The 27,878-nt window shown below is 54.0% G+C and overlaps 15 protein-coding genes across 17 annotated transcripts; 10 read left to right on the top strand and 5 right to left on the bottom strand.

Annotated features, from left to right (window-relative positions):
- Positions 1-34: 34 nt before the first annotated feature.
- LOC9644876 (AUGMIN subunit 3) lies at positions 35-3,133 on the bottom strand. Its single transcript, XM_002983914.2, has 18 exons — positions 2,883-3,133; positions 2,727-2,830; positions 2,480-2,675; positions 2,359-2,425; positions 2,195-2,298; positions 2,061-2,136; positions 1,946-2,003; positions 1,741-1,872; positions 1,618-1,687; positions 1,511-1,568; positions 1,401-1,456; positions 1,186-1,338; positions 1,012-1,123; positions 829-964; positions 698-773; positions 540-635; positions 344-494; positions 35-292 (listed from the first exon to the last, which is right to left on the bottom strand). The coding sequence occupies exons 1-17, from the start codon at positions 3,093-3,095 to the stop codon at positions 366-368; spliced, it is 1,836 nt and encodes a 611-aa protein (XP_002983960.1). The 5' UTR covers positions 3,096-3,133; the 3' UTR covers positions 35-292; positions 344-365.
- Positions 3,134-4,662: 1,529 nt separating this feature from the next.
- Positions 4,663-7,212, bottom strand: LOC9644875 (probable polyamine oxidase 2). Its single transcript, XM_002983913.2, has 10 exons — positions 6,960-7,212; positions 6,793-6,890; positions 6,645-6,733; positions 6,473-6,586; positions 6,181-6,268; positions 6,043-6,128; positions 5,888-5,990; positions 5,738-5,835; positions 5,254-5,683; positions 4,663-5,200 (listed from the first exon to the last, which is right to left on the bottom strand). The coding sequence occupies exons 1-10, from the start codon at positions 6,985-6,987 to the stop codon at positions 4,898-4,900; spliced, it is 1,437 nt and encodes a 478-aa protein (XP_002983959.1). The 5' UTR covers positions 6,988-7,212; the 3' UTR covers positions 4,663-4,897.
- Positions 7,213-7,336: 124 nt separating this feature from the next.
- Positions 7,337-8,236, top strand: LOC9644874 (1,4-dihydroxy-2-naphthoyl-CoA thioesterase 1). Of its 2 annotated transcripts, XM_024688928.1 has the most exons (4): positions 7,337-7,441; positions 7,513-7,656; positions 7,709-7,900; positions 7,983-8,236. In XM_024688928.1, exons 2-4 carry the CDS (start codon positions 7,528-7,530, stop codon positions 8,169-8,171), a joined length of 510 nt encoding a protein of 169 aa, XP_024544696.1. In that variant the 5' UTR covers positions 7,337-7,441; positions 7,513-7,527; the 3' UTR covers positions 8,172-8,236. The 2 variants fall into 2 exon arrangements, with proteins under 2 accessions (XP_024544696.1, XP_002984088.1); XM_002984042.2 differs by having other exon boundaries at positions 7,338-7,656.
- Positions 7,904-8,903, bottom strand: LOC112351307. The gene is made up of 3 exons (XM_024688926.1): positions 8,441-8,903; positions 8,238-8,390; positions 7,904-8,182 (listed from the first exon to the last, which is right to left on the bottom strand). Exons 1-2 carry the CDS (start codon positions 8,882-8,884, stop codon positions 8,247-8,249), a joined length of 588 nt encoding a protein of 195 aa, XP_024544694.1. The 5' UTR covers positions 8,885-8,903; the 3' UTR covers positions 7,904-8,182; positions 8,238-8,246.
- Positions 8,904-8,908: 5 nt separating this feature from the next.
- Positions 8,909-10,444, top strand: LOC9644873 (histidine protein methyltransferase 1 homolog). The gene is made up of 8 exons (XM_024688923.1): positions 8,909-9,079; positions 9,142-9,210; positions 9,267-9,333; positions 9,388-9,488; positions 9,551-9,595; positions 9,667-10,122; positions 10,186-10,288; positions 10,341-10,444. Exons 1-8 carry the CDS (start codon positions 8,933-8,935, stop codon positions 10,424-10,426), a joined length of 1,074 nt encoding a protein of 357 aa, XP_024544691.1. The 5' UTR covers positions 8,909-8,932; the 3' UTR covers positions 10,427-10,444.
- Positions 10,436-11,484, top strand: LOC112351346 (pentatricopeptide repeat-containing protein At4g02750-like). Its single transcript, XM_024689025.1, has 2 exons — positions 10,436-11,375; positions 11,468-11,484. Exons 1-2 carry the CDS (start codon positions 10,436-10,438, stop codon positions 11,482-11,484), a joined length of 957 nt encoding a protein of 318 aa, XP_024544793.1.
- Positions 11,485-11,488: 4 nt separating this feature from the next.
- Positions 11,489-12,298, top strand: LOC112351345 (pentatricopeptide repeat-containing protein At5g56310-like). Its single transcript, XM_024689024.1, has one exon. The coding sequence runs from the start codon at positions 11,489-11,491 to the stop codon at positions 12,296-12,298; it is 810 nt and encodes a 269-aa protein (XP_024544792.1).
- Positions 12,299-12,344: 46 nt separating this feature from the next.
- On the top strand, positions 12,345-13,963 carry LOC9644540 (glucose-6-phosphate/phosphate translocator 1, chloroplastic). Its single transcript, XM_002984040.2, has 5 exons — positions 12,345-12,973; positions 13,038-13,263; positions 13,319-13,544; positions 13,595-13,808; positions 13,867-13,963. Exons 1-5 carry the CDS (start codon positions 12,479-12,481, stop codon positions 13,876-13,878), a joined length of 1,173 nt encoding a protein of 390 aa, XP_002984086.1. The 5' UTR covers positions 12,345-12,478; the 3' UTR covers positions 13,879-13,963.
- On the bottom strand, positions 13,876-15,364 carry LOC9644872 (ubiquitin recognition factor in ER-associated degradation protein 1). 2 transcript variants are annotated; one of them, XM_024688924.1, is made up of 7 exons: positions 15,271-15,364; positions 15,123-15,206; positions 14,880-15,059; positions 14,690-14,820; positions 14,395-14,615; positions 14,098-14,336; positions 13,876-14,038 (listed from the first exon to the last, which is right to left on the bottom strand). In XM_024688924.1, the coding sequence occupies exons 1-7, from the start codon at positions 15,271-15,273 to the stop codon at positions 13,946-13,948; spliced, it is 951 nt and encodes a 316-aa protein (XP_024544692.1). In that variant the 5' UTR covers positions 15,274-15,364; the 3' UTR covers positions 13,876-13,945. The 2 variants fall into 2 exon arrangements, with proteins under 2 accessions (XP_024544692.1, XP_024544693.1); XM_024688925.1 differs by having other exon boundaries at positions 14,098-14,333.
- A 139-nt stretch (positions 15,365-15,503) lies between these two features.
- On the top strand, positions 15,504-17,693 carry LOC9644871 (metabotropic glutamate receptor-like protein E). Its single transcript, XM_024688972.1, has 10 exons — positions 15,504-15,759; positions 15,846-16,160; positions 16,223-16,262; positions 16,326-16,406; positions 16,449-16,622; positions 16,676-16,745; positions 16,815-16,856; positions 16,915-17,249; positions 17,306-17,395; positions 17,448-17,693. The coding sequence occupies exons 1-10, from the start codon at positions 15,572-15,574 to the stop codon at positions 17,619-17,621; spliced, it is 1,509 nt and encodes a 502-aa protein (XP_024544740.1). The 5' UTR covers positions 15,504-15,571; the 3' UTR covers positions 17,622-17,693.
- LOC9644870 (transmembrane 9 superfamily member 1) lies at positions 17,675-20,348 on the top strand. Its single transcript, XM_024688971.1, has 13 exons — positions 17,675-17,846; positions 17,933-18,128; positions 18,187-18,291; positions 18,348-18,365; positions 18,419-18,513; positions 18,569-18,721; positions 18,781-18,915; positions 18,961-19,127; positions 19,190-19,284; positions 19,339-19,469; positions 19,521-19,763; positions 19,823-20,096; positions 20,166-20,348. The coding sequence occupies exons 1-13, from the start codon at positions 17,766-17,768 to the stop codon at positions 20,231-20,233; spliced, it is 1,761 nt and encodes a 586-aa protein (XP_024544739.1). The 5' UTR covers positions 17,675-17,765; the 3' UTR covers positions 20,234-20,348.
- An 83-nt stretch (positions 20,349-20,431) lies between these two features.
- Positions 20,432-21,959, top strand: LOC9644539 (glucose-6-phosphate/phosphate translocator 1, chloroplastic). The gene is made up of 5 exons (XM_002984037.2): positions 20,432-20,973; positions 21,024-21,249; positions 21,303-21,528; positions 21,586-21,799; positions 21,867-21,959. Exons 1-5 carry the CDS (start codon positions 20,452-20,454, stop codon positions 21,876-21,878), a joined length of 1,200 nt encoding a protein of 399 aa, XP_002984083.2. The 5' UTR covers positions 20,432-20,451; the 3' UTR covers positions 21,879-21,959.
- On the bottom strand, positions 21,909-25,140 carry LOC9644869 (SUPPRESSOR OF ABI3-5). The gene is made up of 14 exons (XM_024688970.1): positions 25,099-25,140; positions 24,939-25,056; positions 24,721-24,767; positions 24,301-24,670; positions 24,177-24,251; positions 24,027-24,119; positions 23,887-23,966; positions 23,701-23,839; positions 23,581-23,647; positions 23,433-23,524; positions 23,317-23,385; positions 23,119-23,265; positions 22,215-23,066; positions 21,909-22,155 (listed from the first exon to the last, which is right to left on the bottom strand). The coding sequence occupies exons 2-14, from the start codon at positions 25,023-25,025 to the stop codon at positions 21,988-21,990; spliced, it is 2,286 nt and encodes a 761-aa protein (XP_024544738.1). The 5' UTR covers positions 25,026-25,056; positions 25,099-25,140; the 3' UTR covers positions 21,909-21,987.
- Positions 25,141-25,217: 77 nt separating this feature from the next.
- LOC9644868 (protein COP1 SUPPRESSOR 2) lies at positions 25,218-26,505 on the top strand. Its single transcript, XM_002984036.2, has 8 exons — positions 25,218-25,306; positions 25,361-25,561; positions 25,610-25,727; positions 25,783-25,856; positions 25,917-25,997; positions 26,052-26,131; positions 26,195-26,376; positions 26,436-26,505. The coding sequence occupies exons 1-7, from the start codon at positions 25,245-25,247 to the stop codon at positions 26,368-26,370; spliced, it is 792 nt and encodes a 263-aa protein (XP_002984082.2). The 5' UTR covers positions 25,218-25,244; the 3' UTR covers positions 26,371-26,376; positions 26,436-26,505.
- Positions 26,506-26,646: 141 nt separating this feature from the next.
- Positions 26,647-27,877, top strand: LOC9644867. The gene is made up of 2 exons (XM_002984035.2): positions 26,647-26,932; positions 27,002-27,877. Exons 1-2 carry the CDS (start codon positions 26,650-26,652, stop codon positions 27,811-27,813), a joined length of 1,095 nt encoding a protein of 364 aa, XP_002984081.1. The 5' UTR covers positions 26,647-26,649; the 3' UTR covers positions 27,814-27,877.
- The last annotated feature ends 1 nt before the right edge of the window (position 27,878 follows it).

Below are 27,878 nucleotides of genomic sequence, written 5' to 3'. Positions count from 1 at the left end.
AATGCACCGCTACCATATGAGACGAGTCTCCAGCTTGGACCTTCAGCACTGAGCCAGAAATTTCTTAAACCATGATCCATCTACTGGATCTAGTCGATTTTATACACTAGAAATTAATGCTGTGTGGTTGACAAACCCCATAGCCTAACGCCTCTGAATCTCTCCTCGATTGCACTTGCAGGAACCAAAGTTACCATGGTCCAAACCGCTTCGTGTTTTCTCGCATGTCAAGCCTAATTTTTCAAGCTTGTGTTCTTGGAAGTCAAACTGCACCAGATGGCAGCTCCAGCACCTGGAAGAGAATATATTGAAACAAAGAAAAGTAGAAGCTTTACAATCACACCTTTGTCATGGCTTAGAGAAGGCTAAGCCTGCATAGACTTGACCCGTGCCGCCAGCTCCCTTACCTGACTCCGCAGCCGATCAGGAGCACAGAAAAAGTTGACAAACACCTGCTTCTCCCTGCCAACCTCATGAGGGTGGTGTTTGACAATCTGCATGCAATGGATTAACGGTGAGACTTTCTAATCAGCCCGTACCTCTGCCTTCTCCCGGTGCTCGCGAGTCACTTCCTCTATTGCCAAGGAAAGCTGGGAATTCACCTTTTCCATGTCCGCCAGCTCTTTCATCAATGGCTGTTCGGCGGCGCAGAACGAAACTGAGTGTTAGTACGAGCAGAGCGGGCGGGTTTGCATACCCAAGGAGTTAGAATTGGTTGCGCAGTCGTCGATGACGCAAAGAGAAGCTGCTGCATTCTTCTGATGATGGTCAGGCTGCAACAAGCCGAGCAGTAGATTGAATATGGCACCTGTGATAGATTGTACTCACAGCTCGCTTATGCATTTCGCTTTGTCCTCAGTATTGTCAAGCTCCAGTTGTAGGGATTGCAACTCTGCCTGCAAGTTGTTCACCTGCTGGACTAGACCTGGAACTGACACGTAGATTGGAATGGCTCCCTGTTCATCTGTAAGCCGGGCATGAGTCTCTTTCGCGTTTGCGGCGCATCCTTACATGTATATATGTTCAAGAGGTCTCTAACGCGATGCAGAAAAGTGTCGCGATCATCCACAGCGCCATGCTCTTGTGCTTCGGCACCCGCTTGCGACAATGACAGACACCGATCCTGAGAAACCACAAAAACAAGTGCCCGTCAAACAGGTCAGGAAATGTCACGCGCCATCTCACAATGCGCCCGATGGTAGCCTGGGTGTACCCGTCGAGCTCTGACTCTATTGCCCTCAGCAGCTCAAATGCACCGTTCATAGATCTCCTCTCAAGATGGCAAGCGATCTCAAGGAAACGATGCCGAGCGAGTTGGCAGACCAAGTGGCTGATGAACTAGCAGGCACCCACCAAAATTCGTTAAAACAAACGCGAGATCATCAACTTGAAAGCTCAACCCGTTTCTGTTGCGACATGTAGTACTCCTGCCGCATGACCTTGAGGTCATAGTCTCCTGAAAACACATTGCCAGCACTGTTAGCCGCAGATAAAAAGTGTAGGTGATCACCTTGTAAAATATACGTGTCTTGAAGTTGCGCGAGTTCCCAGCACAGTGAAGGAACAGCCTGCGGCACAACATGAGTTACACGCGGTCTGGAAAACTCAAAGACTTGCCTCAGAAAGCAGCTTGTCCTCCTTCAAAACAAGTGGATGCAGCTCGCTTCCTACATCTGCATTCCTCCGCCTTCACTACTAGACTCGTCAACCGACGCAGCTGGAATGGAGAATGCCGCCTACCTTAAGGAATGAAGATCTGAATGGACATACGCTTGATCGGCGGAAGCCTGCAACTTGACTGTCGCAAGCACTGCCAGCTGCTTCGCCTTTTCAACCTGAGCGTCAATCCACTGTCTCTCGCTTATGCCGAAACTGTCCTATTCCAGAAAGAACAAGACAAGCAGTTACAGCAGAGCTAGCACATAAGAAGCGACAACGTGCGTACATGGAGCGCAGGCGCTGCAGTTCCAAAACTCGCCTATGGTGGCTCTTCTCGGAGTCTCCTGAACACGAGGAGAGCCAGTCAGTCTGGAGAAAGCAAATGTGCCGGCCGTGTTTACCTTGCGTTACCAAATCATCAAGTGTCACCCACGAACATTTAGACTTTCCTTCTTCGGCTACTAACCGGGAGGGACCCTGTGACACGCGAGCATCGTTAAACCGGCGTGGTTCTCATGCACACAGTGTGCCTTACCACATCAAACTGCTTCACAAACCACTCGTTGAGCTGTTTGGTACAAGCTTGATCCTGAACCAGGAAATGACCCAAGTCGGCAAACGAAAGAAAGATCCCTTGCTCTGCAGCCGCCAAAAATCCCGTGCAAACGTAAGAAAACATAGAAAGAACAAGCAAAGCACCTTCCCCCGAGTGATAGTGCGCAAGCTCTCTAGCGGACGAGGCAAGCTTGTCAAGGACGGTGTTCATCTGCGAGTGAATTGTGAATGCCTAGCCAGCAGAGAGAAGACGAGAGAAAGTTACCTCTAAGTTGCGACTAGCCAGCTTCTCCTCGGCGACCATCATCTGGTTGCCTGCAGCGGATGCAACAGCAACTCTGGCTCTTCGCCCTTGCATGAGCGACGACGTGTAGGCAGTGAGCGAGTCCATGTGTGCTTGCAGAAGCTGGACCCTCCGCTGCAATGCGGAAGCCTCTTCTTTGAGGCAGTGCGTGCCTTCCCTGGGGAAAGAAACACGAGGGAGTCAAGCAAGAGGAAGCTGGATGGATTACCGGATCTCCTTGAGGGACTCCTCAGCACCCAAGACGGCCTCCTGGGTTGATCTCTTGCTCTCAAACGCGGAGATGCTGCCGTAGGCAAAATCCAGGTCCTCGCCCTGGAGTCGCGCACGCTGGATGAATGGCACGAGAAAAGAAGCGCAAGCTCACCTGGAGAAGCTTTCCTTGGCTGAGCAGCTGGGTGTAGTGATGGAGCTCGGGCACAGCGAGCACATTGGAGGTTCGCAGATTGGTACACAGCCAGTCGAGGAGTGGCCTCGTCTCTTCGTACTGGAAGGGCCACTCGTAGCTGTCTGGATCCAGCATTTGCCAGGAATCATAGCCCAGATCGGCCAGGAGCGTGCACAGCCTCGCCCCGCTCATTGCCGCGCACGCAAAAACCCTAACACTCCAAATTTTTTAGGTCATCCACCGTTACCCAGGATCATTCGCCATGGGCAGCCATCCATCCAACAAGCTTGCCACCGATCAAGCCCACGTCTCTCCAAGTAGGAGCGCGCGCGCGCGCTCTCGTTCCCTCATTTCCAACTTTCCCACCTCTTTAATTCGCAGGGCTCGTCCTCAATGACTTTCTCTCCCCGAGGTCCAGCGTCTCAGCTCCTGCCCGAATGAATGCCTCGGTCTGCGATGGGTGAGCCGCCCCTGCGCATTCTCATTTTCTACTTGATCTGTGTGTTTGTGTGATCATCAGTAAAAAGGCCTGGAAGGTGTCGAGGCCATTGCCGGTGAGAAGGAAAGAGTTGATGCAAGACAGCCTTCGCAGCCGGTTCATGGAGGACAAGGTAAGCTATACGGTCATAGAAAACCTCTCAACGTTACCAGTGCCACTTCAGGCACGGAAGCTCCAGGATGCCAATGACGCAGATGAGATTTGGACCTACCATCGCTGCAGGGACTTCGAAGCCAAGGTGAAGGAGGCCGCCATCGCGATTCCTATTTCCGACTGTGGTGGCTGACAACCAACTAGCTTGACTTTGTGAAGTGTAGGATCCTTTGGAACGGCGCCTGCTAGAGCAAGGCATCACTCCTGTTTATGATCCAGCGCACAGGGACGTTCCGTGCTTCAGGCAACTCGTGCCCGACATCCTGGACTTTCGAGTATTTCTCAATGCTCCGGGCCCCAAGAGCGGTGGCCACTTCCAGTGCCACATATACAGAAAGCACGAGCCTAACATGCTCTACTCAAGGTATTGCATCTACGCTCGCTCTCTCCGTATAACTTGTGCTGCTACCAGGTACAAGCTTTGCCTGGGCGAGAGGGACCGCTTTCTCTTGTCTGCCAGGAAGAGGAAAAAGAGCAGGACCAGCAACTATGCCATTTCTATAGACGAGAACGACATATCAAACAAGACAGGGAACTACTTTGGAAAGGTGGTGGAGCTCTTGTCCTCGCTCAGCTCATCTTGACAATGTGTCCTGTCTCGCAGCTGCGTTCCAATTTTGTGAGGACCGAGTTTTTGGTTTATGACAAGGGCCAGCGCCCGTCATTTGAGCCTGGTAAATGGTTGGTCTTTGAGGCTTTCTAACACCTCGGCTGGCTGCTCGGGCTTTAACGCGCGCTGGGTAACTTGACAGTTTGTCGTCCAAGAGCGTGAGAGTGGAGGTTGGCGGCGTGATTTACCGGAGAAATGTGTTTGGAAGAGGGCGCGGGAGGATGACGGCCGTCATACCTGCGTTGGCTGAGGACCTCAAGCCTTGTGTCTTCCAGCCGCTGACAAAGGGCTCAAGTACCATCCTTGACAAGTACAAGAGCGGTCGAGAGCTTGACAGGATGACGGTCTTGCACAACAAGTGCAACGTTGAAGAGTGCAACGGCCAGGCCTCGAAACGGAACTTTCAGGTTTGCGTGATTTTATGTCTATCTGTAGCTCTTCTTCTGTGGTGGCTCCAGCTGGTGGCAGAGAACGCGAGGAACTGCATTGCTCTCCAGTTCATAAAGGTGCTTTTATTATTGTAATTTCTTTTGGTGCGCAGCATGACAATGTCACGGCACCCAGGTTGACAAGAATATCTACACAATGGACTACAGATATCCAATATCAGCATTTCAGGTAACTCCTGAAGCGAATTAAACTACATTCCCTTAACAATAGCAATGTGTGTGTCCGTAGGCTTTTGCGTTGTGCTTGTCCAGCCTCGACTACAAATGATAGACGAGAGAAGAATCAAAGGCGAGAGATTTGCAAGGGTCGCATGTCCTCGGCCGCCATTGCAGGTTGGAAGAGCTCCAGGCACTTGCCGCGCTCAACGAGGCCCTTGCGACACTCTGACGCCGCGAGTGCCCCAGTGGCGAAGGCACCGTGCACAGTGCCAGGAAAGCTCGCGCTAGTGGCTTCGCCGGCAAAGAAGAGTGTGTCCACGGGAGCCCGCAGCTGCTCATACAGCTCGTGTTGCTTCCCAACCATATCGTAGGTATAGCAACCCAGAGAATTGATGTCGGACCCCCAGCGTGATACCAGGAACTTGACCTGCAATGGGGTTCCGTCAACCTTGACAAACCACGAGGAATGAAACTACTTACAGGTTTGGCGGCATTTGGAAGGATTTTCTGCAACAGGCCGAATGCAAAGCTCGCAGCTTCCATATCCGACAGCTTCTCAATATCGTCTGCGAGGCGGCCAGCGGGCATGTACACGAGGACGGGATGGCCCGTTGGCTTGTGCAGATTCAAAAAGTAGCTGCAGCCGTACGTTGTGGAAGCAACCACGCCCAGAAACTCCACATTCGGCCAAAACACCACGTCAAAGCACAAAGCAATCTTGTTCTCATTGCCAAGTCCAAGGCCGGCAAAAGCTTCTTCCTTCCAAGCCGGCAGTCGCGGCTCGAAACGGATGATTTTGGCCTTCAAAACACCCGCGGGAACAGCCACAACTGCAGCGTCCGCCTCAAACACTTGGGAATCCTCGGTAACAATCTTCACTCCTTGACTATGTCGAATCACTTGAACGACTCTGTTGCATACCAAAACATAAGCAACCTGTGAGAATGGGGCTTAACTCACTCACCTATGGTTGAGCCGAATATCTATACCCTCCGCTAGATGTCGAACGACGGGGAAATACCCCCGGACCATGAGCCCGTGGCCCCCTTCAAGCAGCTCCTCCTGTGCACCAAAGTGTTCATAACTAAGCCCTCTTGGCCAACAAACAACATACCTCGTCCCAACATCGCACAGATATCTGGTCAGCGTCCGCTCCAAACCAGCCTTCTAGCCTACATAGATACCACTCGAGTACTTTCTTGGCCAGGCCTTCTTGTCTACAATGCAGTTGTTAGTAGTCATCACACCAATGCAGAAAATCGCCACTACCTTAATTCTGGATGCCTTTCCAGCACGACCGAGAATGCCTTGGACACAGAGATGTCCTCGGGGAATTCTTCTCGAATCTTTTTGGTCTGAAACAAAAACATGTCAGTCGCAGAAGCTGCAAGCCCCAAAAACGCGTACCATCTCTAAAAGCGCTTCAAACGACTCGCCAACTCGAAAGACCAGCTCCGGTGGAACTTGGACCCCGTCCATATCAAACAGTGCATAGCTGGAGGAAAGGGAAAAGTTCAGTAAAGCTTGAGCAGCGAAGCCAGCAACAAGATTTCAGGTTGGAGATATGGCGTAAGCAGGTGGAGATTTCACCTGTGAGAAATGGTGGTTACTCGGGCTTGCTGCTAACCATAGCCACCAGCCACCATGCTCATGAGAATGCACCTACAAATGCAGCCTAAACACACACAAAGCAACGTGCCTTTCCAAGTCATGGTCATAGAGAACAGAATTATCGCCGCTGGTGCGGTAAAGAGGCAAGCCCAAGCGCCCAATCACGGACGCCAGAGGATTGTCTTCGCTCACGCCGTGTAGCCTGCAAACACGCAAAGGCAAGTTAAAATATCAGGCAGCAAGAGATTGCTAGTGCTTACCAGGACGCGCCCATATCAACTGGGAAACCGAACGAATAGTCGGTGTGAACTCGGCCTCCAATCCGGCCACGCGATTCCAGAACCGTGACCTGCCAGCCCCCCCATTGGGCTCGGTGCTCTTGATTGACATATAGGAAAACAACCATACCTTAAACGAAGCCTTGTGCAGGGCCCTCGCGGCTGCGAGACCCGCGACTCCAGCCCCAACAACAATCACAGACGGCGGACCATCATGGACGCGGCCCCCTGCGCAGTCTCCAAGCGTAAGCAAGCGTGTGCAAGCAAACAACGATCCGGGAAAGGGATGACACATACCTCCTTTGTTTTGCGATGCTGGAGCCATATAGCAGTGCAACGATCTGGCAGATGGACGAATCTAAGACACGGGCGCGCTGCCCTGTATTAACGGCTTGACTATCAAACACAAGTGGAGATACTTGAAAGGAAAGACGAGGAAGAGGAACATAAAGAAGACAGGATTGAAAGGAGTCATGCGGCAGGCGGCGGGCATCAAGCAGCAGCAGGCATACACACGCGCTTCCTCCCTCTCTCTCTCGCTCTCTCGCTCTCCCTCTCACCACCAGCCCTAAACCCCCTTTTGTAGGCACCCGTTAGCTGTCCACGTGTCAGTCGGCGGGTGGACACGTCGACACCGTGTTGGAGCAACAAAGCCCACTCTCTCTCTCTTGTCATGAAAATGCAAAGCTAGCTATAGGGCGCATCAAGTTCCTTACCTTTGCAAGCAACTATGATAAGAGAGGTCTTGTCTTCTGGAAGATGATGGAATGGAACCAAGGGTAGGTAGAATTTAAATAGTGGAATTGCCTTTATCCACATCATGATACAATTTTGTCAAATTTGGGGCTAGACGCATTGGTAGGCTATGGAGGAATCGTCATCGGACCAGCACATATCCGGCCTCGCCGTGCTCGACTACATTGGGTTCAAGCTCACGTCCGCGACACCCGAGGGCGTCCACGGCACCTTCGTCGTCTCCCGCAACTCGTGCCAGGTGAGCCACCGTCGTGAATCCATACTCAAGCAGGCAGAGCGTTGTTGATCAGCCGTTTGGCGTGCTGCACGGCGGCGTCTCGGCCTTCATTGCCGAGGCCGTGGCAAGCATGGGTGCCCAGATTGCTTCCAAGTGGGAGCGCGTCGCGGGAATCGAGCTCAACATCAACCACCTGCGGGCGGTACCCCTGGGCCACCGGGTGACCGTCGACGCACTACCCCTTCTCGTCGGACGCCGGATACAGGTGTGACACAAACCAACCAAATTTTCCTTTCTTTGCCTGTGTGATCATCATCATCATCTGTTCTGTATGACACTATGCCCAGGTCTGGGAGGTAAAACTATGGGCTCCACCGGCGTCTTCTTCTTCTTCTTCTTCGGATTCTTCTTCTGATCCTTCCTCCACCAATTCCTCAGTCATTGCGGTTTCCAGAGTGACGCTTGTGGTCGGTCTCCCAAACGCTTCCAAAGGGGCTCACTTCAAGGACGTTGTGGCGGCCAGAGCCAAGCTGTGAGGCAGCTATGCCTATAGAATGTCGATAGTGACGACAACAATGACGAACGAAAACGCTTATAGTTACCTCCAGGGGCTAAACGTCGTCTTGGACGTGGTACATGGATTTGAGCTTGGCCACGCTTGCATCCTCATTCTCCAGGCTGTGCAACATCTTGAAGTAGCTGCTCATCTGCTTGCCCTGCGCCTCAGCCAGTGCCTCCTCCGCCTCTGCGTGAAGCTGCTGGCTTTCTCCTGAGACCATCAAACAAGAACCAAGAGATTCCAGACCTTGCAAAGCGTGTCCATCTCCCGCTTGTGCTTGTCATGCAGCCGCTTGAGCTGCGCAAGCTCCGGCGATCTCACCACCCTCATCTCCGTCTCCCTGCCACGTCTCGGCTGCTGCTTACAGCTGAAATGCCCGCTGCCATGCACGGCGGTCACGGGCCTGGGCGTGCCACCGATCATCACCAGGAACTTGTGCAGGTGCGTCACCACGTTGTCGGCATCGGCCGCGCTGCCCATGGTCACCAGTGCGCGCCCAATCCCCAGCTGCTGCTTGGGATCAACGGGGTTCTTGACAAGCTCCACCGCCCGCACGTCTCCAAACTGCCGCAGCGCCGCCTCCACCGCAGCGGCGCTCACGGCGGGGGCCAGGCCCTCCACAACAACGACATGCCGCCGCGGATCATCGTCCCCTCCCGCGCGCGTCGCGGCAGAAGAACACATGATCATGAACGGGCATAAACCCTAGCTCGGGAAACTAGGGCTTTTGGGAGCAAGATGAAGCCACCGGCTATCCTGTCGTGCCTGTCCAACCATTGCATCCTCCAGCCCGGCTCCGACGACGACGCCGCTGCTGGTGATGCTGCTGGTGATGCTGCTGCTGCTCCTCCTCTCCCCGCGCCACTCCAAGTGCCCGCTAACGAGGTAACAGGTTCTACATTCTCATATGCGGAGTGGCATTCTCATCGCCACGCACTCCTTTGCAGTGCGCGAGCTGCCCCAAACAGATCAAGTTCGACTCGGTGCCTCTCCATGGCGGCTTCACGCTTCTCAGGGTCAGTCCCTCTTTGTTCCTCGTTGTGATCTCAGCCAGCGCGCCATGCAAACACAGGGCCGAATCAATGCGTCTGAGATACTTGGCATCTCCAACTCGGACCTCGTGCCTGGGAAATACGAAGGTGTGTGTGTCAAGTGGCCCATTTTTCTTTTCTCAACCATCACTCCTCCTGAAGGTGGCTTTAAGCTGTGGGAATGCGCCATCGATCTCGTGGACACTTTGAGGCGCGAGATTCAAGACGGGCAACTCTCGTTCCGGGGCAAGCGCGTTCTGGAAGTACGTACGATATTGTCTACTGCCTGCCTGTTCTAGAGTAAGGAAAATTGGCTTTGTCCCAGGTCGGGTGTGGCCATGGTCTCCCGGGAATCTTGGCGTGCATCAAGGTCAGCTCGGGTCTAGCTAGTCAGTCATTTGAAGCAACCGGTGGTAAACTTTGCTCGTGTTTTGGTGGCAGGGCGCTTCTGTTGTCCACTTTCAAGATTTCAACGCTGAGGTGTTGAAGTGCTTGACGATCCCAAACGTGCATGCCAACCTCGATTACGCTCGTGCTCGGCTGTCCCAGTCCACTGATGCGCTCACGCCGACCAGGTCAACGGTGATTGCTCCCGAAGTCCAGTACTTTGCTGGTGACTGGGACAACGTTGGCTGCCTGCTCTCCACGGTCAAATCAAGTGCGGACGATCGAGACACCATCGACGGTAGCAGTGCGGTCACGGATGCCTCGGAGCCGGAGATGATTCGGAGTGAGAGCCAAACGGAGCTCAGCAGGAGTAGAAAGCGGTCCGGAAGCCGGGCTTGTGACAGCAGGAGGGAAGAGAGCGTGGACGAGGGCGGCTACGACGTTGTTCTCATGTCGGAGACCATATACTCGGTGTCTTCGTTTCCCAAGCTCTATGCTTTGATGGCTAAGGTACGCACCGCACCGCACCGTCTTTCTTTACACAAGGAAAAAAATCTGGCTTTGCTTGCTCAGTGCCTGCGGCCATATTATGGAGTGGCATATGTTGCCGGCAAGAAGCACTACTTCGGCGTGGGCGGTGGAACTCGACTGTTTAAGCACATGGTCGAGGAGCAAGGTTTGCATCTCGTTTGCTAACAGAAAGAATAACACTCGGTTTCGTGGCCCAGGTGTCCTAGGAGCTCATCTCGTTGCCGAGTTTGCGGATGGATCGTCAAATGTAAGAGAGATATGGAAATTCTTCTTCAAGCAATAAGAAACAAGGATGAATGCTTGTGGCGGCTTGGGCTTGGACCGGAGAGGCTACATCCAAGCGATGAAGTCGTGCCGGAGCTTGTCAGTGGCGGAGAGCATTCATTCCCAGGTCCAGCACCTTCTCCATGCCGACGTGCAAATGTCCAACATGCTGCTTCACATGTATGCCAACTGCGGGAGCGTGGAGCGTGCGCGCGCCGTGTTCGATGGGATCGCGCCCTGGGCCAGGAATCTCTTCTCCTGGGTGCTCATGCTGTCCGCGTATGCCCGAAGTGGGCATACACGCCAGGCGCGCCAGGTGTTTGAAGCCATGCCCGAGCACGACCTCGTGTCCTGGACAAGCATCCTGGATGCTTACGGCCGGGAGGGGATGCTGGGCGAAGCATGGCAAGTGTTTTGCAGCATGCGCCAGAGGGACCTCGTCTCCTGGGCAGCGATGCTGGCGGCCTTTGTAGCAAATGGGAGGCTCGATTGCGCCAAGCGTATCTTTGACGCGATGCCGGAGAGGAACCTCGTGTCGTGGACATCTATGCTGTCAGCGTATGCTCAAAGGCGGCATCTGTACAAGGCCAAGCGAATGTTTGATGGGATGCCCGAGAGGGACTTGGTGTGCTGGACGGCGATGCTGGTGGCCTATGCACAAAACGCAGTCGTTGAGCAGGCCAAAGCCGTGTTTGATGCAATGCCGGAATGGGAGCTAGTGTGCTGGAACGCAATGCTGGCGGCGAATGCTCAAAACGGGCGTGTGAGCGACGCAGTGGCCCTGTTCGCCTCCATGCCTGAAAAGAACCTGTGCTCTTGGAACACACGCCTGTCCCTGGAAGCGGACAGTGGTAGCATGGATCGGGCCAAGCAACTGTTCTTGCATGAGATGCCTGAGTGGAACGTGGTGACCATGAACGCGATGGTTACGGCGTATGGTCAGAACGGGCACCTTGTCGAGGCTCGGCGTGTGTTTGATGCCATAGGAAAGGAGAGGGATGTCATCTCTTGGAATGCCATGCTCACCGCTTACGCCCAACACGGTGGTGGCATGGAGGAGGCAAAGCTCGTGTTTGACAGCATGCCGGAGCACAACCTCGTCTCCTGGAATGTCATGCTGTGCTGCTACGGACAGCACGGACACGTCGGGCAGGCCAAGCGGATGTTCAGCGTGCTGCAGGAGCTTGAGCAGTGTGACCTCGTCTCTTGCAACAGCATGCTGTCGGCCTATGCGAGCTGCGGGGAGCTGGAGCAAGCCCAGCTCATGTTCGATTCGATGCAGGAGAGGGACCTCTTCTCGTGGAACATACTCCTATCGGCTTATGCGGCGGCGGGGCGCACGGTGCAAGCCAGGCAAGTGTTCGGGTGCATGCCAGAGCGAGCCGTCGTGTCGTGGAATGCGGTGCTGGCGGCGTATGCGCAGCGCGGTACCGCCGGCAGTGCGAGTGAGGCGCTGGAGGTGCTCCACGGCATGCTGCTGGTGGAGATGCCCGACGAAGTCACCCTCGTGTGCGCGCTGCTGGCGTGCAGCCGCCTTGGCCAACTCGCCACCGGGCTGCACTTGTTCAGATCCATGGCCAGCGACTTGCAGCTGCTGCATGCCACACAAAAGCACTACGGCTGCATGGTGGACGTGCTAAGCCGTGCTGGCCATGCGGAGGCGGCCCGCGATCTGGTGGCGGCGATGCCGTTTGTGCCCACTGCCCAGGACTGGAGGTGCCTGCTCATGAACAGCAGCAGCGGCTCCAAGCTTGCGGCCAGCCGCGTGTTTGCGTTGGAGCCCAAAGACTGTGCGGGCTACGTGCTGCTGGCCAACACCTGGAGCATGCCGCAAGCTGGGGCATTGGTTTCAACGGTGGGAATATGCCAGGGGGCATCTTCGGCCACGTAGGACTTACATGGATCATTCATTATCGCCAGCGCTTGTGGAGAGGTAGGGGAGGGAGCGGCGCTGCTCTATCCAGGGCTTGCGCGTGCTGGAGGATCACAAATGCGCAATCCAATTGAAGTGGTAACAGTAGTAGTAGTCGATGCGCAGCTAGACTTTTAGTGGCAACGAGAGGGTGCTCGAATGGCTAGCAGCATGCCATCGACCGTGATGATTTCGAGCAGGATGGATTCAATCTGCAGGCCGTGCCTTGCTGCCAATTCGGGCCTTCGCTATTGTAGGCCAAGAGCAGCAGCAGCAACAGCTCAGTTCTCGTCCACCAACAAGCTCAAGCTTGAGCCACTGCTCATCGGCGGAGTGATTAGTAGGCAGCAGCCCCGGGCATCATTCAAGGCAGAGACGTATGAAGCCAACCAAGGCGAGACGGCGCCGCCAAGTAGCGCCGAGCCAGCAGCTCCCATGAACAGGCTCAAGATTGGGATCTACTTCGTGACATGGTGGTCCCTCAACGTTGTATTCAACATCTACAACAAGAAAGTCTTGAACGCTTACCCCTTCCCATGGCTCACGTCCACGCTTTCCTTGCTCGCTGGCTCCACGCTCATGTTTCTGTCATGGGCAACAGGGCTCGTCGCTCCACCCGACACAGATGTGGAATTCTGGAAATCGCTCTTCCCGGTAAGCTCTCGCTCATGCTTGGCTAAACGAGAAATAACAATCTCTATTGTGTTCTCCTGTACAGGTAGCCTTGGCCCATACCATTGGTCACGTAGCAGCGACGGTGAGCATGTCCAAGGTGGCTGTCTCCTTCACGCACATTATCAAGAGCTCGGAACCGGCATTTAGCGTGGTGATCCAACGCCTTTTTCTGGGAGAGCACTTCTCCCTCCCCGTCTACCTCTCGCTGATACCGATCGTAGGTGGCTGCGGTCTTGCGGCTCTCACAGAGCTCAACTTCAACATGACTGGTACGCCTATGAGCTGAGTGATTGAGCCGATCCGAGTTTCACGTCTTTCTTTCAGGATTTGTGGGGGCGATGGTGTCCAACATTGCCTTCGTGTTTAGGAACATCTTCTCCAAGAAAGGAATGAAGGCTGGCAAGGCAGTCGGAGGCCTAAACTACTACGCCTGCCTCAGCATCATGTCGCTGGTCCTCCTCACGCCGTTTGCGCTCGTAGTGGAGCCACCACAGCAGTGGATCTCTGGGTGGAATGTTGCCGTCCAAAACGTTGGGCCTCAACTCTTCTGGTACGTGTATTAGGGAGCGAGTGATGGTATCTCATCTCAACTCAATGCAGGTGGGTCATGGCCCAGAGCGTGTTCTATCACCTCTACAACCAAGTCTCATACATGTCCTTGGATGAAATATCTCCGCTCACATTCAGCATTGGGAACACCATGAAGCGAGTCTCAGTCATTGTATCCTCCATAATCATCTTCCGGACACCGATCCAGCCCATCAATGCCGTAGGAGCTGCCATTGCCGTGCTGGGAACGTTTTTCTACTCGCAGGTACAGCATACGCTAGCTATTTAACTCAAGTCGTGACACCTTTTTTGCTTACTCGCAGGCAAAGCAGTGATCAAACATGTATGCTTATTCAAAGTGTCAATTATGTACACAGGCGCAATTTACATGTCTATAAAATCTCAACCTTTCAAAGAGTACTTCCTGCCAGTAAAGGCTTGAAACTTTGCTTCCTTGGGAGCTTCTTCTTTCTCCTCACTGGGCTTCTCGGGTGGCTGTCAAAAAGAGATAGATTACACACCAGGGATGTAACAACAACGAGTGTGGTCTCTACCTTTGGAGTTGCATCAGCAGCATTTGCCGTTGCTGGCCCAAACACAAGCTTTCCATGCGGTCTTTGTGCGGGATCCGGAGCAGGAGGAACTACCTTAGACTTTGGTGCGGAAACAGCCGGAGCCTCTTCTGTGGAAGGCACAGCCCACACCTTTGGTGCCTTCCCATCTAGTCTCCTTCCAACACCCGTAAAAGCGTTAAACTTGGGCTCTTCGGCCGCCTCAGCTTCTCCGTCAGCTGCTGCACGAATCACACACACTAGTTGTCTAGACAGTGAAGGCATGGACAAATTTGTCACCTGTGGCGGCCGCAGGCGGCTGCTGTGGTGGCACCGCCCTCTCTGGCTCTTTGTAGTCGAGTGGCGGAGCAAAGTCAACCTCGCAGTCCGTTTCGATGATTGAGATTGCTGGTGCAGGCTTGGCTTCCACAATATCAATGTAGTACTTCTTGTTGTTGTACGCCACCATGATGTTGTCACCCACAGTGAGGCACGAGAAATTCCTCAGCGTGGTTTCTAATCTGCAAAGCAAGAAGAAACGGAATTTGGAAAGCTGTTAGCAGAGTAAGTACAAGGCTGGTGGCACCTTACTTACACAGCCTTGGGGTTGGAAATGTCAAGAAAGTCCTTGGTGTGAGGCTGCAACTTGACATAGCTGCCCTTGGGGAGCGTCGCGCTTTTCACTCTCACAAGGTCGCCCTCTTGAAGCAAGAGGTTTTGCATCATCTAGGAAGCGCCGTGTCAGCCACTTGGGGTGAAAACGATGCTGGTCTAGCTACACTCACCCAGTAAGGCATGATGATGATTCCTTCGTCGGCCACGAACTCGAGAACTCCGCAGTGTGATGTCCGCGAGGTGGAGGGATTGTGCACCTCAAAGAGCATGGGATAGTCGATCCGTAACGACGCCAGGCGGTCCAGGGCGGACGGAGGCATGATCACTTTGTCGCCGTTCTCCAGATGAGGCTGGCAAGGAGAAGCGCACGTCGCAAAACCGGGTGGAGCGAGAGAGAGAGAAGAGTCTCTTACCTTGTCGATGAAGGAGGCGGAATAGCAGCGATAATTCTGCTCAAACGGCAAGGCCGAGAAATTGATGCCATATCCCCCGAAGTACTGCGGCATCACAAAGCATTGATATTCAGCTTGGTGTTGCTAGCAAAGAAGCCGTCGCGCTCACCATGGCTGTGGATCTCTGTTGCTCCGCGCGAAAACCCTAAGCCTTGCCCTAATCCGCTGGATGGATGTGGCTTTAAATCGCGTTCACGTGGCAGCTCCACCAGCCGCTGGATCTGGAAATTTGGGAATTCCCTCTCTCGACACACACACACACCCACTGCACATGGTTTTTTCGCTTCGTCTCCCGGTTGGACCAACTTTGCTTGCAAGCAACTGTTGTCTCCGAGTTTAATCTGTTGTGTCAGAGTAAAAGATTGATATATAATATCATGTGGTGATCTCGACAATAGTACTTCATTCGAATGCCCCGGCCCGCTTGCGAGCGATCATCGCAAGATTTCAAGAGAATGCGGCCCCAAGCCTTCCTCTTGCTGCTCATGGCCATGGCTGCCGCAGCCTTCTCCGGAGCGAGCAGCGCGAAAACCCTCCACATTGGCTTCCTGTCGTCGGAGCCGGACTGGGCAATTCCGGAATCTCTCTCGCTCGAATGGTCGGTATCCACCTTTAACTTAGCTGATATATACAGAGGTAGATGTAATCACAGTCCTCCTCACTCCGCCCATCTGAAACCAATAGGCAATCCGCGTTCCAAGTCGCAGTGCAGGTCCTCAACAGCGAGGCCAGGGATTCCGCACTGAGATTGGAGGGCGTTTGGGAGAGGTGTGGGTGCGACTGGACATCGGCCCAGAACGCGGCGGCACGGCTGGTTGAGGAATCGCGGAGCAAAGGGGGGCCGGGCGCGCTGCTTGGGGTCGTCGGCCCCGCCTGCAGCCAAGCAGCCGCTGCAGCAGCCAAGGTGTTGCAAGAGCATCAGATCCCGCTCGTCTCGTTTGCGGCCACAGCTGCTCGCCTCTCCAACAGGGACCTATACCCAAACCTTTTCAGGACAGTGTAAGCACTTCAGAACCCAGTGTGACACCCATTCACGATTGTGCGTGGATCTTCACCTACAGGTACAGTGACGACCATCAAGCCTCCTCCATCGCCGCAATGGTAACAATCATGCATGCATATGGTGATACGCACTCCATGTAATAAATGGTGGGTGGCAAACAGGTGAACCAGTTGCAAGCGACAAACGTCACGATCGTCTACACCAACGACGCATACAGCTTGCCCCTGGCCCAACAAATACGCGTAAGTAACGAGTGATTTCAATTTATATTCTTGCATGCACAGTCTCTGTGCGACGGAAACGTCTTCAGGATGGAGCTGCTGGAGATGGGAGTGAACGCCACCTTGAACTCGAGGCAAATCGACGGCATGTTCAACGCGATTGAGCCTTACACCTTCCTCGTCTTGGCACTCCAACCATCCGTAGCCACGCAAATGTGGGAGCTGGTGCTTAAGCTGGTGCGTTTCTGTATAATTATGGTTTCCGATGCCAATTACACAAGCCAGAGCAGGGCAAAGCGTCTTATCCTTGGTGGTATTTGGGCAGCGATGGCGTCACTGCAGTGGATATAACACAAGAAGGTACTAATATACTCTGACTGTACGTACACCAACTGTGGATTGAATCTAATCGGGAATCCCTGCTCAAAGGGAGTGGTCGGCTGGAAGGAGAGATTGGCATTGCACCATATGGTATGTAGTTAGCGCCATAGCTTTTGCCAAGCATGAATTCATTGAATGCGCTTTGCAGGTGGTGACCCGTCGGACGAGCTAGTGTGCCAGAAGTTTTACGAGCACTGGAGCGAGCGTCAGCAAGAGTATCCAGGCTTTGCATCGAACCGGAGCACCTCGTACGTGCCTTACTTGATCGACGCGGTCACGTCTCTGTTCGAGGCTGCGAATCAAGCATCCTCACAAGGCATTGCAGCCGTAAACGCCAGCAGTGTGCTGGCGGCGCTGAGATCAGGGAGAGCGCACAAGGGATGCACCGGGAGCGTTGAATTCGATCCCGATACTGGCTCCAGGCTCGTCACGTCGTCTGCGACAGTCTACGAGCTCGTCTCCTACGCTGGCAGCACCTGGCAGGCATGGAGGAGCTCTACTAGAGTTTGCCTGATTGCTTCTCTTGTGGTTTTTTGCAGTTGAAAGGAAGGATTGTGAACGGGCGCTTGTCAAGCTTGCAGCCGGTGACAAGGCCGGGCACGTTTCCAGCCAACAGCAGCGCTGCCGAGGTATGTGTACCCCTCGATCGATATGGAGTGAAAACCTTGTACTCGCTCCCAGGTGTACTACGTTGGTGGTGAGGACAAGGGCCGCAAGAGCAGCAAAGTGAACGCGGCGCTGGTGGCGGCCATTCTAGTCTTGTGCACAGCCTTCATCGTCGTCTCGGTGACGCTCGTGTGCTACCACAAGCTACGCCACAATTCGCCACTCACATTCTTCCGGATGCAGCACTGACTACCTAGATCGTGTACCGAAAAATGCAAATGGATCTTGAGTTAAAAATAAAAGTGCTCTCGATTAGGGCAAGGAGCTCCAGATCGGAGTTGTAGGGGCCCGGGGGAGCGCAGTCCGCGTCTAGGGCTGCCAGTGGTGGGAGCGATGAGGATGCATTCCCTGCCGGCGTGGCTGCTGCTGGCGTGCCTGCTGCAGCTCGCCCTAGCTTCCGAATACGATCACAAGGTGAAGATTTCTTGCCCATTTCTCTTTCTCGCTTTGCCGGATCGGGGACTCACGCGTGCTGTGGCGGTGCGTGCTTGCTTGGGCAGTACGACATTGGCGACGCTGTTGTGCTGTGGGTGAACAAGGTCGGCCCCTACAACAATCCCCAGGAGACTTACAACTACTACAGCCTGCCCTTCTGCCAACCCGGAAATGCGAATCCCGCACACAAATGGGGGGGATTGGGAGCGGTGCTGGAAGGGAACGAGCTCATCGACAGCCAGATCGACATCAAGTTCAAGAGTAAGTCAATGCCTTCGCTCTGCCGGCGCAGGCACTCACAGCGCACATCGTGTTGCAGAGTCTGTTGACAAGGTTACGATATGCAAGCTGGATCTGGATCAGAGAAAAGCCATGGAATTCAGAGCGGCCATCGAGGAAACATACTGGTTCGAGTTCTTTATGGGTAAGCCATTCTTCCTTTCTTTGAAAACTCTCTAACCGGCGCCTTTTTCCAACCAGACGACTTGCCACTGTGGGGTACGTCTTTCTCCATTTCTCTCTTGCGTCCAGTAGATTCTTAGTCCCCGCAGGATTTGTCGGTGAGTACCACCACGGCAAGGCGGAGGAGCAGAATGTAGCCATTTACACTCACAAGCACCTCGTTATCAAGTACAACAAAAACCAGGTGCTTACTCTCTTTTCCTCTCTCTGTGATGGTGATTATGTTTACCGCTATGTAGATCATCCAAGTCAACCTTACGCAAGATGGTCTGCAGCCACTTTCGCCTGGCAAATCCCTGGAGTTTACATACTCCGTGAAATGGATCGAGACAAACACGAGTTTCCACAAGAGATTTGATGCCTACCTGGACTATCCATTCTTTGAGCATCAGGTTTGTTGTTGTCTGTCTTTGTACAAGTTTAAACTCCTGCTTGTGGTATCTTCGTGCAGATTCACTGGTTTTCGCTCTTCAACTCGTTCATGATGGTCATATTTCTGACTGGCCTGGTGTCTATGATACTCATGAGAACGCTGAAAAATGACTATGCCAAGTATGCCCGCGAGGAAGATGATCTCGAGACTCTGGTACGTTTATGTTGCGCATTGCAGTGTTTGAAAGAACTTTTCCAGGAAAGGGACGTGAGTGAAGAGTCTGGATGGAAGCTTGTCCACGGTGATGTCTTCAGACCGCCACGCTATCTTGTTTTGCTGTCTTCGCTTGTTGGTACTGGTGCTCAACTGGCTGCGCTAGTCTTTCTGGTGATCTTGCTGGCCATCGTCGGGATGCTTTATGTTGGGTAAGTATCTGTCACCCTGCGGCCGAGGTGCTCATCGCTCGCCTCGCCCTGTGTTGATGCAGGCGGGGAGCAATAGTGACAACCTTCATTGTATGCTACGCTCTTACGTCATTCATCTCCGGTTATGTCAGTGGCGGGTTTTACTCGCGAAACGATGGTAGGTAATGCTTCTACCTGTGGTGCTGACAATCCCTTACACGCTTTGGAGCAGGCAAGCACTGGATCAAGTCCATGCTACTAACGGCCTCGTTGTTTCCTTTCATCTGCTTTGGCATCGGTTTTGTTCTCAACTTTGTCGCAATTTTCTATCGCTCGTTGGCCGCCATTCCCTTCGGTACCATGGTACGTTGTAGAGATGATTTTTCTTTTCTCTCCTGAACTTTTATTATACAGGTCGTTGTTTTTGTCATCTGGGCATTCATTTCATTTCCCCTGGCTCTCCTTGGGACTGTTGTGGGGCGAAACTGGAACGGGACGCCTGATAACCCCTGCAGGGTGAAGACCATCCCTCGTCCGATACCGGAGAAGAAATGGTATCTCAAGCCATCCATCGTGGCGCTTATGGGAGGCTTACTCCCATTCGGGAGCATCTTCATAGAGATGTATTTCGTGTTCACGTCCTTTTGGAACTACAAGGTAACCCGGTCGAGCCCAGTTTTTTCAGTCTGCTGATCTGAGTCCGTGGTGCATGGCAGGTCTACTACGTCTATGGTTTCATGCTGCTCGTGTTTGTGATCCTCCTCATTGTCACGGTTTGTGTGACCATCGTGGGCACGTACTTCCTGCTAAATGCGGAGAACTACCACTGGCAATGGACGTCCTTCTTCTCAGCTGCATCCACGGCCGCGTACGTGTACCTCTACTCGGTTTACTACTACTTCATGAAGACCAAGATGTCCGGGTTTTTCCAAACGAGTTTCTACTTCGGCTACACTCTGATGCTCTGCGTTGGACTGGGGAGCCTCTGTGGTGAGTACCATACACTCCGATTGTTTTCTTGGTCGGATGGATTGATAACTTTGATGGTTTGATGCGCAGGTGCGGTGGGCTACTTGGGCTCGAGCGTGTTTGTTCGGAGGATCTATAGGAACATTAAGTGCGACTAAATCACCATTTCCCACATCCATTTGTTGCTGACAGTTGTTTGTGTCCTAGTACGTAACTATCATCCGGCAAAGACATGTCTAGTTTAGTCAACGGAGTCAACCAACTTCACCCAGCCATTTGGATTCTTATGTTTAGTTTAGTCAACGGAGTCGCATTTGCAGTGGCCAAAGCCCTAAACCAAAGAGAATCAGGGCTTTGTATTTGCTAGCTAGCGAGGATGCAGGCCTCTCTAGCTTGTGCCGCCAAGATCGGCGCTGGATCTCCGTGTAGCACCAGGTGGGGCGGCGTCGGGAGCACCAGATCCGCTGCTGCTACTGCGTTGAGGCTCCCTCCGCTCGCAGCCGCGCTTCCAGTGAGTGGTGGAACTAGGACTAGTAGCAGCAGTAGCAAGCTCTTCCTGGGATGGGAAGGAACGATCGAGCAGCAGCCATCACAGCAGGCACGGAGCAAGCGGATCGTGCGAGCCGAGGCGTACGAAGCTGATGCTGATCACGAGCCGGCTGCCAAGGCTCCTCCCCAGCTCAACCGGCTCAAGATCGGGATCTACTTCGTGACGTGGTGGGCGCTCAACGTCGTCTTCAACATCTACAACAAGAAGGTGCTCAATGCCTACCCCTACCCGTGGCTCACCTCCACGCTCTCCCTGGCCGCTGGCTCTGCGCTCATGCTCGCGTCCTGGGCCACCGGCCTCGTCGCCCCTCCCGACACGGACCTCGCCTTTTGGAAGGCGCTCCTACCGGTAAGTCCTCCACCTGCGAGCTCTTGACTTTCCGCTAAAACCACGAACAGGTGGCGCTGGCTCATACCATTGGGCACGTTGCCGCCACGGTGAGCATGTCCAAGGTTGCCGTCTCCTTCACTCATATCATCAAGAGCGCGGAGCCAGCCTTCAGTGTTGTGATCCAGCGTCTCTTCATGGGAGAGACCTTCCCCCTCTCGGTGTACCTCTCGCTTGTGCCCATCATAGGTGGCTGCGGCCTTGCCGCACTCACGGAGCTCAACTTCAACATGACGGGTAACTTACGTGCTCCAACACACTGTTGTTACTGACTCCTTCATGGCTTCCAGGCTTCATGGGGGCGATGATCTCCAACGTTGCGTTCGTGTTTAGAAACATCTTCTCCAAGAAGGGAATGAAGGCTGGCAAGGCAGTCGGAGGCCTAAACTACTACGCTTGCCTCAGCATTATGTCGCTGCTGCTCCTCACGCCCTTCTCCATCGCCATGGAGGGGCCTCAGCTGTGGGTGTCGGGGTGGCAGAACGCCGTGCACAACGTCGGGCCGCACTTCATCTGGTATGCTTTGCCTCCTCTCTGCGTGACCCTGACTCTCCGTTTGCAAATGACTCGCAGGTGGGTTGTGGCCCAGAGCGTCTTCTACCACCTCTACAATCAGGTGTCATACATGTCCCTGGATGAGATCTCGCCCCTCACCTTCAGCATTGGGAACACGATGAAGAGAGTCAGCGTCATTGTCTCGTCTATAATCATCTTCCGCACGCCTGTTCAACTCATCAATGGCGTCGGAGCCGCCATCGCCATTCTTGGGACGTTCCTCTACTCACAGGTAATGCCTACTACTACACATCACCATAACCATGACATCTCTTGTTTTTGTTCTTGTTGTGCCGCAGGCAAAGCAGTGAGCCACCATAGCTTCCTTTCATACAAATAAGTGGCACCAATTTTCCGTATATAATATATAAACACTGTTCGGTTCAATCATATATGTTATTCTCTCTTTAAGTGGATCCCTCAAAGCATATCGTGGAAGCGAGCGAAAGACTTCTTCTGGATGATAGCTCTGTAGGAATCACCAGGCTGCACTTCAAACCGGCTCCTTTGGCTGCCAAGACCAGCCCGTTCAGTTCCAACGTGTGCTTGCACGGGCTCTACGATCCCAGTCCCTTCCTTTCCAAGCCCCTGTCCCAAGGAGCGGCGCATTAGAAACAAAAGCACAAGAGACTACTCACAACACTTACCGATCCCTCTTGCCAACCCATGCTCCGGAGCATTCTGTTGCCAACGTTGCTCTCGTCCAGAGCCTTGTCCACCGTGACCGCCTCGTAACTCTCTACCGAGCCTCCCGAGCTTTGCACCGGCGCACCGCCCGCACTGGCCATTCCCTCCAGGGGATCTCCCGGCACGCTAAGCCCGTAGAGGCTTCTCCTCTCCGCCGCCCGGTCCCTGTACTGAGGCGTAGTTTCCGTAAACCTCCGCTTGGATCCCACCCTTGGCCCGCTAGTAGCTTCAGCTCTCAACACGGCCTCGCTCTCGTCCGCTCCGGATGTTTGCTCTCTCCGGACAGCCTCCTCGCCCTCCGTGGCTGCCTCGTTCATTCGCTGCTTCCAAATGTTGAACGTGCTGTTCAGTTTCTTCTTGCCCGAGTTCTTGGACGTAAGACGGACTTCCTTGAGCTTGTCCTTGGCTGCACTTGACGCCGCGGCATCTGACATCGCCACCTTGTCGGCGGCAGCATCACTACGCACAACTGCCGGGGCCGATATGACTGCACTGGCAGCGTACTGTTTCCTGCTGCTCGCTCTATCCTTGGTTTCACTTGCAGATACGTCTTCAACGGGTTTCGGAGGCTCTGCTTCCTCAGCTGACGCTGCAGTATATGCTTGATACTGCTGAAGCTCCTGGTTGAAGGTGTACCAGACGCCATGAGTTCCATCGTAGTAAAGGTTCCTGTTGGCGTCGTAGTAGAACTTGGTTGCGGCATCATAATAGTAGCCCGAGGCTTCATCCCACACAAAGCCGGAGCTCTTGTCACCCTCTTCCAACTCTGACCTGGCGTCGTACTCCTTGGGCTCCCAGCCGCTGGCATCGTACTACAACGACCAAGTTAGTGCCGGATGAAACGCAACACACAGAGCAAGGCACCTGCTGGGCACACGATGCAGCAGCAGTCAGAAGCGGCCCACCGTGCAGGCCATAGGGACTCTTTGCAAATGCAACCCGCAGAATCTGACCATTCTTATCGATCGCGGTGCCGTTGCTGGCCTCGAGCGCTTTCACCGCGTCCTCGACCTGCCGCTGATCCATCAGAAACAGGTCAAACAGGACTGTTTGGCAACTTACCGAGTGGAAGTGTATGAATGCATAACCCCGAGAGACGTGCGTAAACTTGTCACGAATCAGCCGCAAATCCTGCAACCCAGCGGTAAGCGATGAAAAACTTAACGACTAAAGTTCACCTTGATGGGAGCATGTTTAGAAAACTCGTAGTGCAAAATCTCCTCGTCAACATTGTCGTCAAGCCCACGGACGGCAAGAACATGTGAAGGAGCTGCTCCAGCTTAGCACAGCGTTAGAAAAGAGAGAGCGTGGGTGAGCACAACTCACCTGGCTCAGGTCCCCTATACCCTGAAGTTGAAAGATCAGTGGCTTCTTCACCGCGGGCTTCGTTGCACTGTAGCGAGCCGACAGTAAGCACTCATCTAACTCTAAGCCACGCATACGTACCTGCAGACAGACTACACGCCTAGCAAAGTTGAGGTAACCGCAGAGTGCGCAGATCCAGTCAGATGGAACGGCAACTAACGGCTTGCTAGCCTGACCGGAAAATCTGTAGTCTGGAAAAGCCCCTCCCGATGGTCTACTACTGATTCTCTTTGGTCAGTACAGACTGAAAAGAGACGACAGCCTTACCTGTATTCCAGAAAAAGCCGCCGTCCATTGACAGTTATCCCGTCAGTCCCAATAGATGCCATCAACTTTTCGGCAGCGTCCTGCAAAGTTGTTGTCCTTGATTAAGAAAAGAAACACCCGGGGAGACAAGGACCACTTACCACAGACGGTAAATCGACAAAAGCAAAGCCCCGCGACACTCCTGATACCTTTTCTTTTATAACACGAACATGCCTGAGCGGACCCCATCTTTCCTGCAGCATACCGGTTTAGCATCCAAAAACCAAGGTCCAGTTGCTGCGGCAAAATACCAGTGCCCTATACAGATCATCTTCCACTGTCTTCTGGGAGAGGCCTTTGACAACAATTGTTCCCGTCGGCACCTGCTGAAGACGAGTTAGAACGACCAACGTTGTCCGAGAACGAAAGAGTTACCACGGAAGGCTGTTGCTCCTCTTGCACGGGCCTGCTCTCCTCTTGCCACGACGTGTACGGGGAGCGCGATCCATCAGGCGTGTAGACATCTGTGGTCCTATCTCTACCACCGTGTCGACCTCCTCCTCCACCGCCTCCTCTATCCTTGTCCTTTCTCCTGCCTCTCTCCCTGTCGAGATCATCATAGTCGTGCGACCGCCGACGTTCGTCACCAAAGTCCCTGCTGCTCCTATGCCTGTAGTCGGAGTCGTCGAACTTATCATGCTCCCAGCAGCTATCCTGCCTCCTGTAGGAGCTGTAGTCCCCCCTAGAGTCGTCCAGGTGGTGGCGCCTGGAATGGCGGCGATGGCGCGACTCCCCCTCACTCCCTCTGCCAGGAAAAGCATGAGACATTGGAAGAGGAAGAGATGAGAAACATACCCAGGAGGCTCTGGATCGTTCGCCTCGTCATAGCCCTGATCGTGAGCCTGTGCATCCAAAAGAATAAAAGGGGAGTCAGCACTTGGTTGCGAAATTGGACGTTGTTGTCCCAGCCTGCTTCCTGTTTAATGAGGAATCGAGGACACATTCTTCCACTGTCCGTGGGAGTGGGACACTACTAACACACAAAGCCAGTGTGAGACTGTAGGGAGGCATACGCTGCTATTATCCCATCCCGATCGACGATGATGGTGATGGTGGTGCTGGTAGTGCTGCTGCTGCTCAAAACGCCCACTCGCTTCCATGCTAGCCTGCACCCGCGGAGCTCGCCGTGCTCTAGCTCTAGGTTATCGCATCAATACAAAGCACGCCTCTCACCTCCAGCGCCTCCTCTTCGCCTGCCCTGCCCTACCCAGCCCAGCCCAGCCAGCCCTAAAATCTCTTTTCAAGAAAGGTATCTTACTAATCCACCCTTATCGATCAAAGAGGAAGGAAGATTCAATCGCATCTAGGGCTACCTGCAAATGGGGAAGACGTTCCGGAAGCGTGTGGCGTCGGACGAGGAGGATGACGAGGAGGAGCGCCGGTAAGCATCGAATCGCTCGCCATGGGCGCTGGCTCACATTTCCATCCCTCACAGGCTCGCTTTGGAGGAGGTGAAGCTTCTGCAAAAGCAGCGGGGGCGGCGGTGTGGCGTGATGGCCAATCCGGTGGCTGCGTCGCCGGGGTTGGACAGGGTCAAGAGCTCGGACAAGGTGGAAGTGGAGGGCGAGAAGGAGGAGCTTGTGCTCCAGGACACCTTCGCCCAGGAGACCGCTGTCAATGTGGAAGACCCCAACATGTAAGTCCCTCTCGCCGTGGTCTTCATGCGTAGCTAAACGCGACGCAGGCTCAAATATGTGGAGCAGGAGCTTGCAAAGAAGAGAGGGAGGCAAGAGTCTGGAGGCACAGTGGACGCGGACAAGCCTGCCGAGGACGACTTATACGTTATTCCTGACCACCTCAAGGTAACGCTTTTGCTTCTTTGGACGCACACACACGCACGTAACTGGACGAGTGTAGGTGCGAAAGAGGAACTCTGAAGAAAGCTCCACGCAATGGACGACCGGTATAGCGGAGGTGCAGCTCCCTCTCGAGTAAGTATGGCAAGAGTTGCTGCGTTTTGCTCCGGGCAACTCAACCTGGTCAGCTTGCAGATACAAGCTGAGGAATATAGAGGAAACCGAGGCAGCAAAGAAGCAGCTTCAAGATAAGCGCCCCCTGGTTGGCAGAACAAGGTGCGTGTTTACTCCAGTAAATACACATGTAGCTATCGGTGTGTTCCACTTCAGGCCCCAGTCCAGTATTCCTGCCAGTTACAGCGCCGATTATTTCCAACGTGGTCGTGAGTACGCGGAAAGGCTGCGGAGAGGTACTACAGTTCGTGGCTAGGCTGCACTACAAGCTCATGCCCGCGTATGTGCGCACTTTGCAGATCATCCCGAGCTGTACAAGGACAAGGACGCTGCTGTTTCTTCTCAAGACAATACGCAAGCAACTAGTGGTCCCGATGGTGCACCCGAAGGTCGCACCAGGAGGCAGGCAGCGACGGATGAGATCATGCTGGAACGCTTTCGAAAGCGAGAAAGGAGCCGCCTCATGCGGCGGTAGCGCAAGGTAGTGGCATACCTTTCGCTATCTCTGTGTAAATTTATGTAACATTCGGATTCTTCCAGCTTGATGGAAGGGTGCGCCAGGCAAGGTTCATGTACTTGAATGCAAAACTCTGTCGTGGTTGACTTTAAACACCATGTCTCGTGATGCCATGTCGAAAACATGCCATCGTGCTGGACGACGCGGCACATGAACATTGCGGAAGTCTTCTCAGTGGGCTATAAGAGTGGCAAACTCCGCATCAGTTCCTCAAGCAAGGATCGACTTTAGGAAGCAATGGCAGCAGCAGCAGCGCAGGTGCTAGTGTCGAGCTTGGTGCTCATGATGGTTGCAGCCGCGGCTGCTACTTACAGCTATCCGGACCAGCCGACGGACTACATCCTTCTCAGCCGCCTGTACAGGAGAGGGCCGGAGCGTGCTCAGTGCATTGGCAGGAACAGGAAGTGCCGGTTGATGGTGCTCCAGTGCCCGTGGCAATGCCCCGACCGGAAGAGCACCGTCCAGGGGAAGCAGTCGTGCTTCATCGATTGCTCGCCTAAGTGCGAGGCTACGTGCAAGCGTGAGTTGTGCTTTCCTCTTATTCTCTTTGCAAATGTTTCTGCTTCTCACGGCTAGCTTTGTTTTACAGGCCGGAAGCCCAACTGTCGAGGCTATGGCTCCGTCTGCTACGACCCCCGCTTCGTGGGAGGAGACGGAGTCATGTTCTACTTCCACGGCATGTCGGACAAGGATTTCGCCATCGTCTCGGACAGCAGCATGCAAATCAACGCGCACTTCATAGGCAAGCGCGTCCAGGGACGAAGCCGAGACTTCACCTGGGTACAAGCTCTGGGGGTCATGTTTGGCGAGGATAGCAGGAGCTTGACGGTGGGAGCCAAGAAAGTTGGCGTGTGGGACGACGAGGTGGACCAGCTGGTGTTCACGTACAAGGGCGAGCCAGTCGTGGTTCCGGCGGGAGCCAACTCGGTGTGGACTTCGGACAGTGGAGACGTGAGAGTGGAGCGCATCGCGGAGACCAACAGCGTGGAGCTTGCGGTGGAGGGGCTGCTGTCGGCTTCCATCACCGTGGTGCCCATCACGGAGAGAGACAACAAGATCCACAAGTATGAGCTCACCCGGGACGATTGCTTCGCTCACCTCGACGTCCAGTTCAAGTTTTTCAACCTGTCGAGCGCTGTGGATGGAGTGCTGGGGCAGACTTATCGGCCAGAGTTTCACAACCCGGTCAAGGTGGGCGTTCCCATGCCGATCATGGGCGGGGAGGACAGGTTCCAAGTTAGCTCTTTGATCAGCGCGGATTGCAAGTCGTGCGTGTTCCAGGCCCAGGCCCAGGCCCAGGCCGCCGCTAGTAGCACCATCACCGACATGGGATTGCGAATGGAAGTGGCGACTCAATGTAGCAGCAACAGTGGCAGCGGTGGAATGATGTGCCGCAGATAAAAGAGAGCTTCTTGTTTGGTTCGAGTGTCTTTTTAACATAACGGAGCGTTTCTCCTTTCCTCTGT

The sequence above is a fragment of the Selaginella moellendorffii genome, unplaced genomic scaffold (assembly GCF_000143415.4).
Source record: "Selaginella moellendorffii unplaced genomic scaffold, v1.0 SELMOscaffold_60, whole genome shotgun sequence".
In the NCBI taxonomy this organism is placed as follows: Eukaryota; Viridiplantae; Streptophyta; class Lycopodiopsida; order Selaginellales; family Selaginellaceae; genus Selaginella; species Selaginella moellendorffii.
The sequence above is the reverse complement of the archived record's forward strand: the minus strand, read 5'-3'. Positions and strand labels throughout refer to the sequence as shown.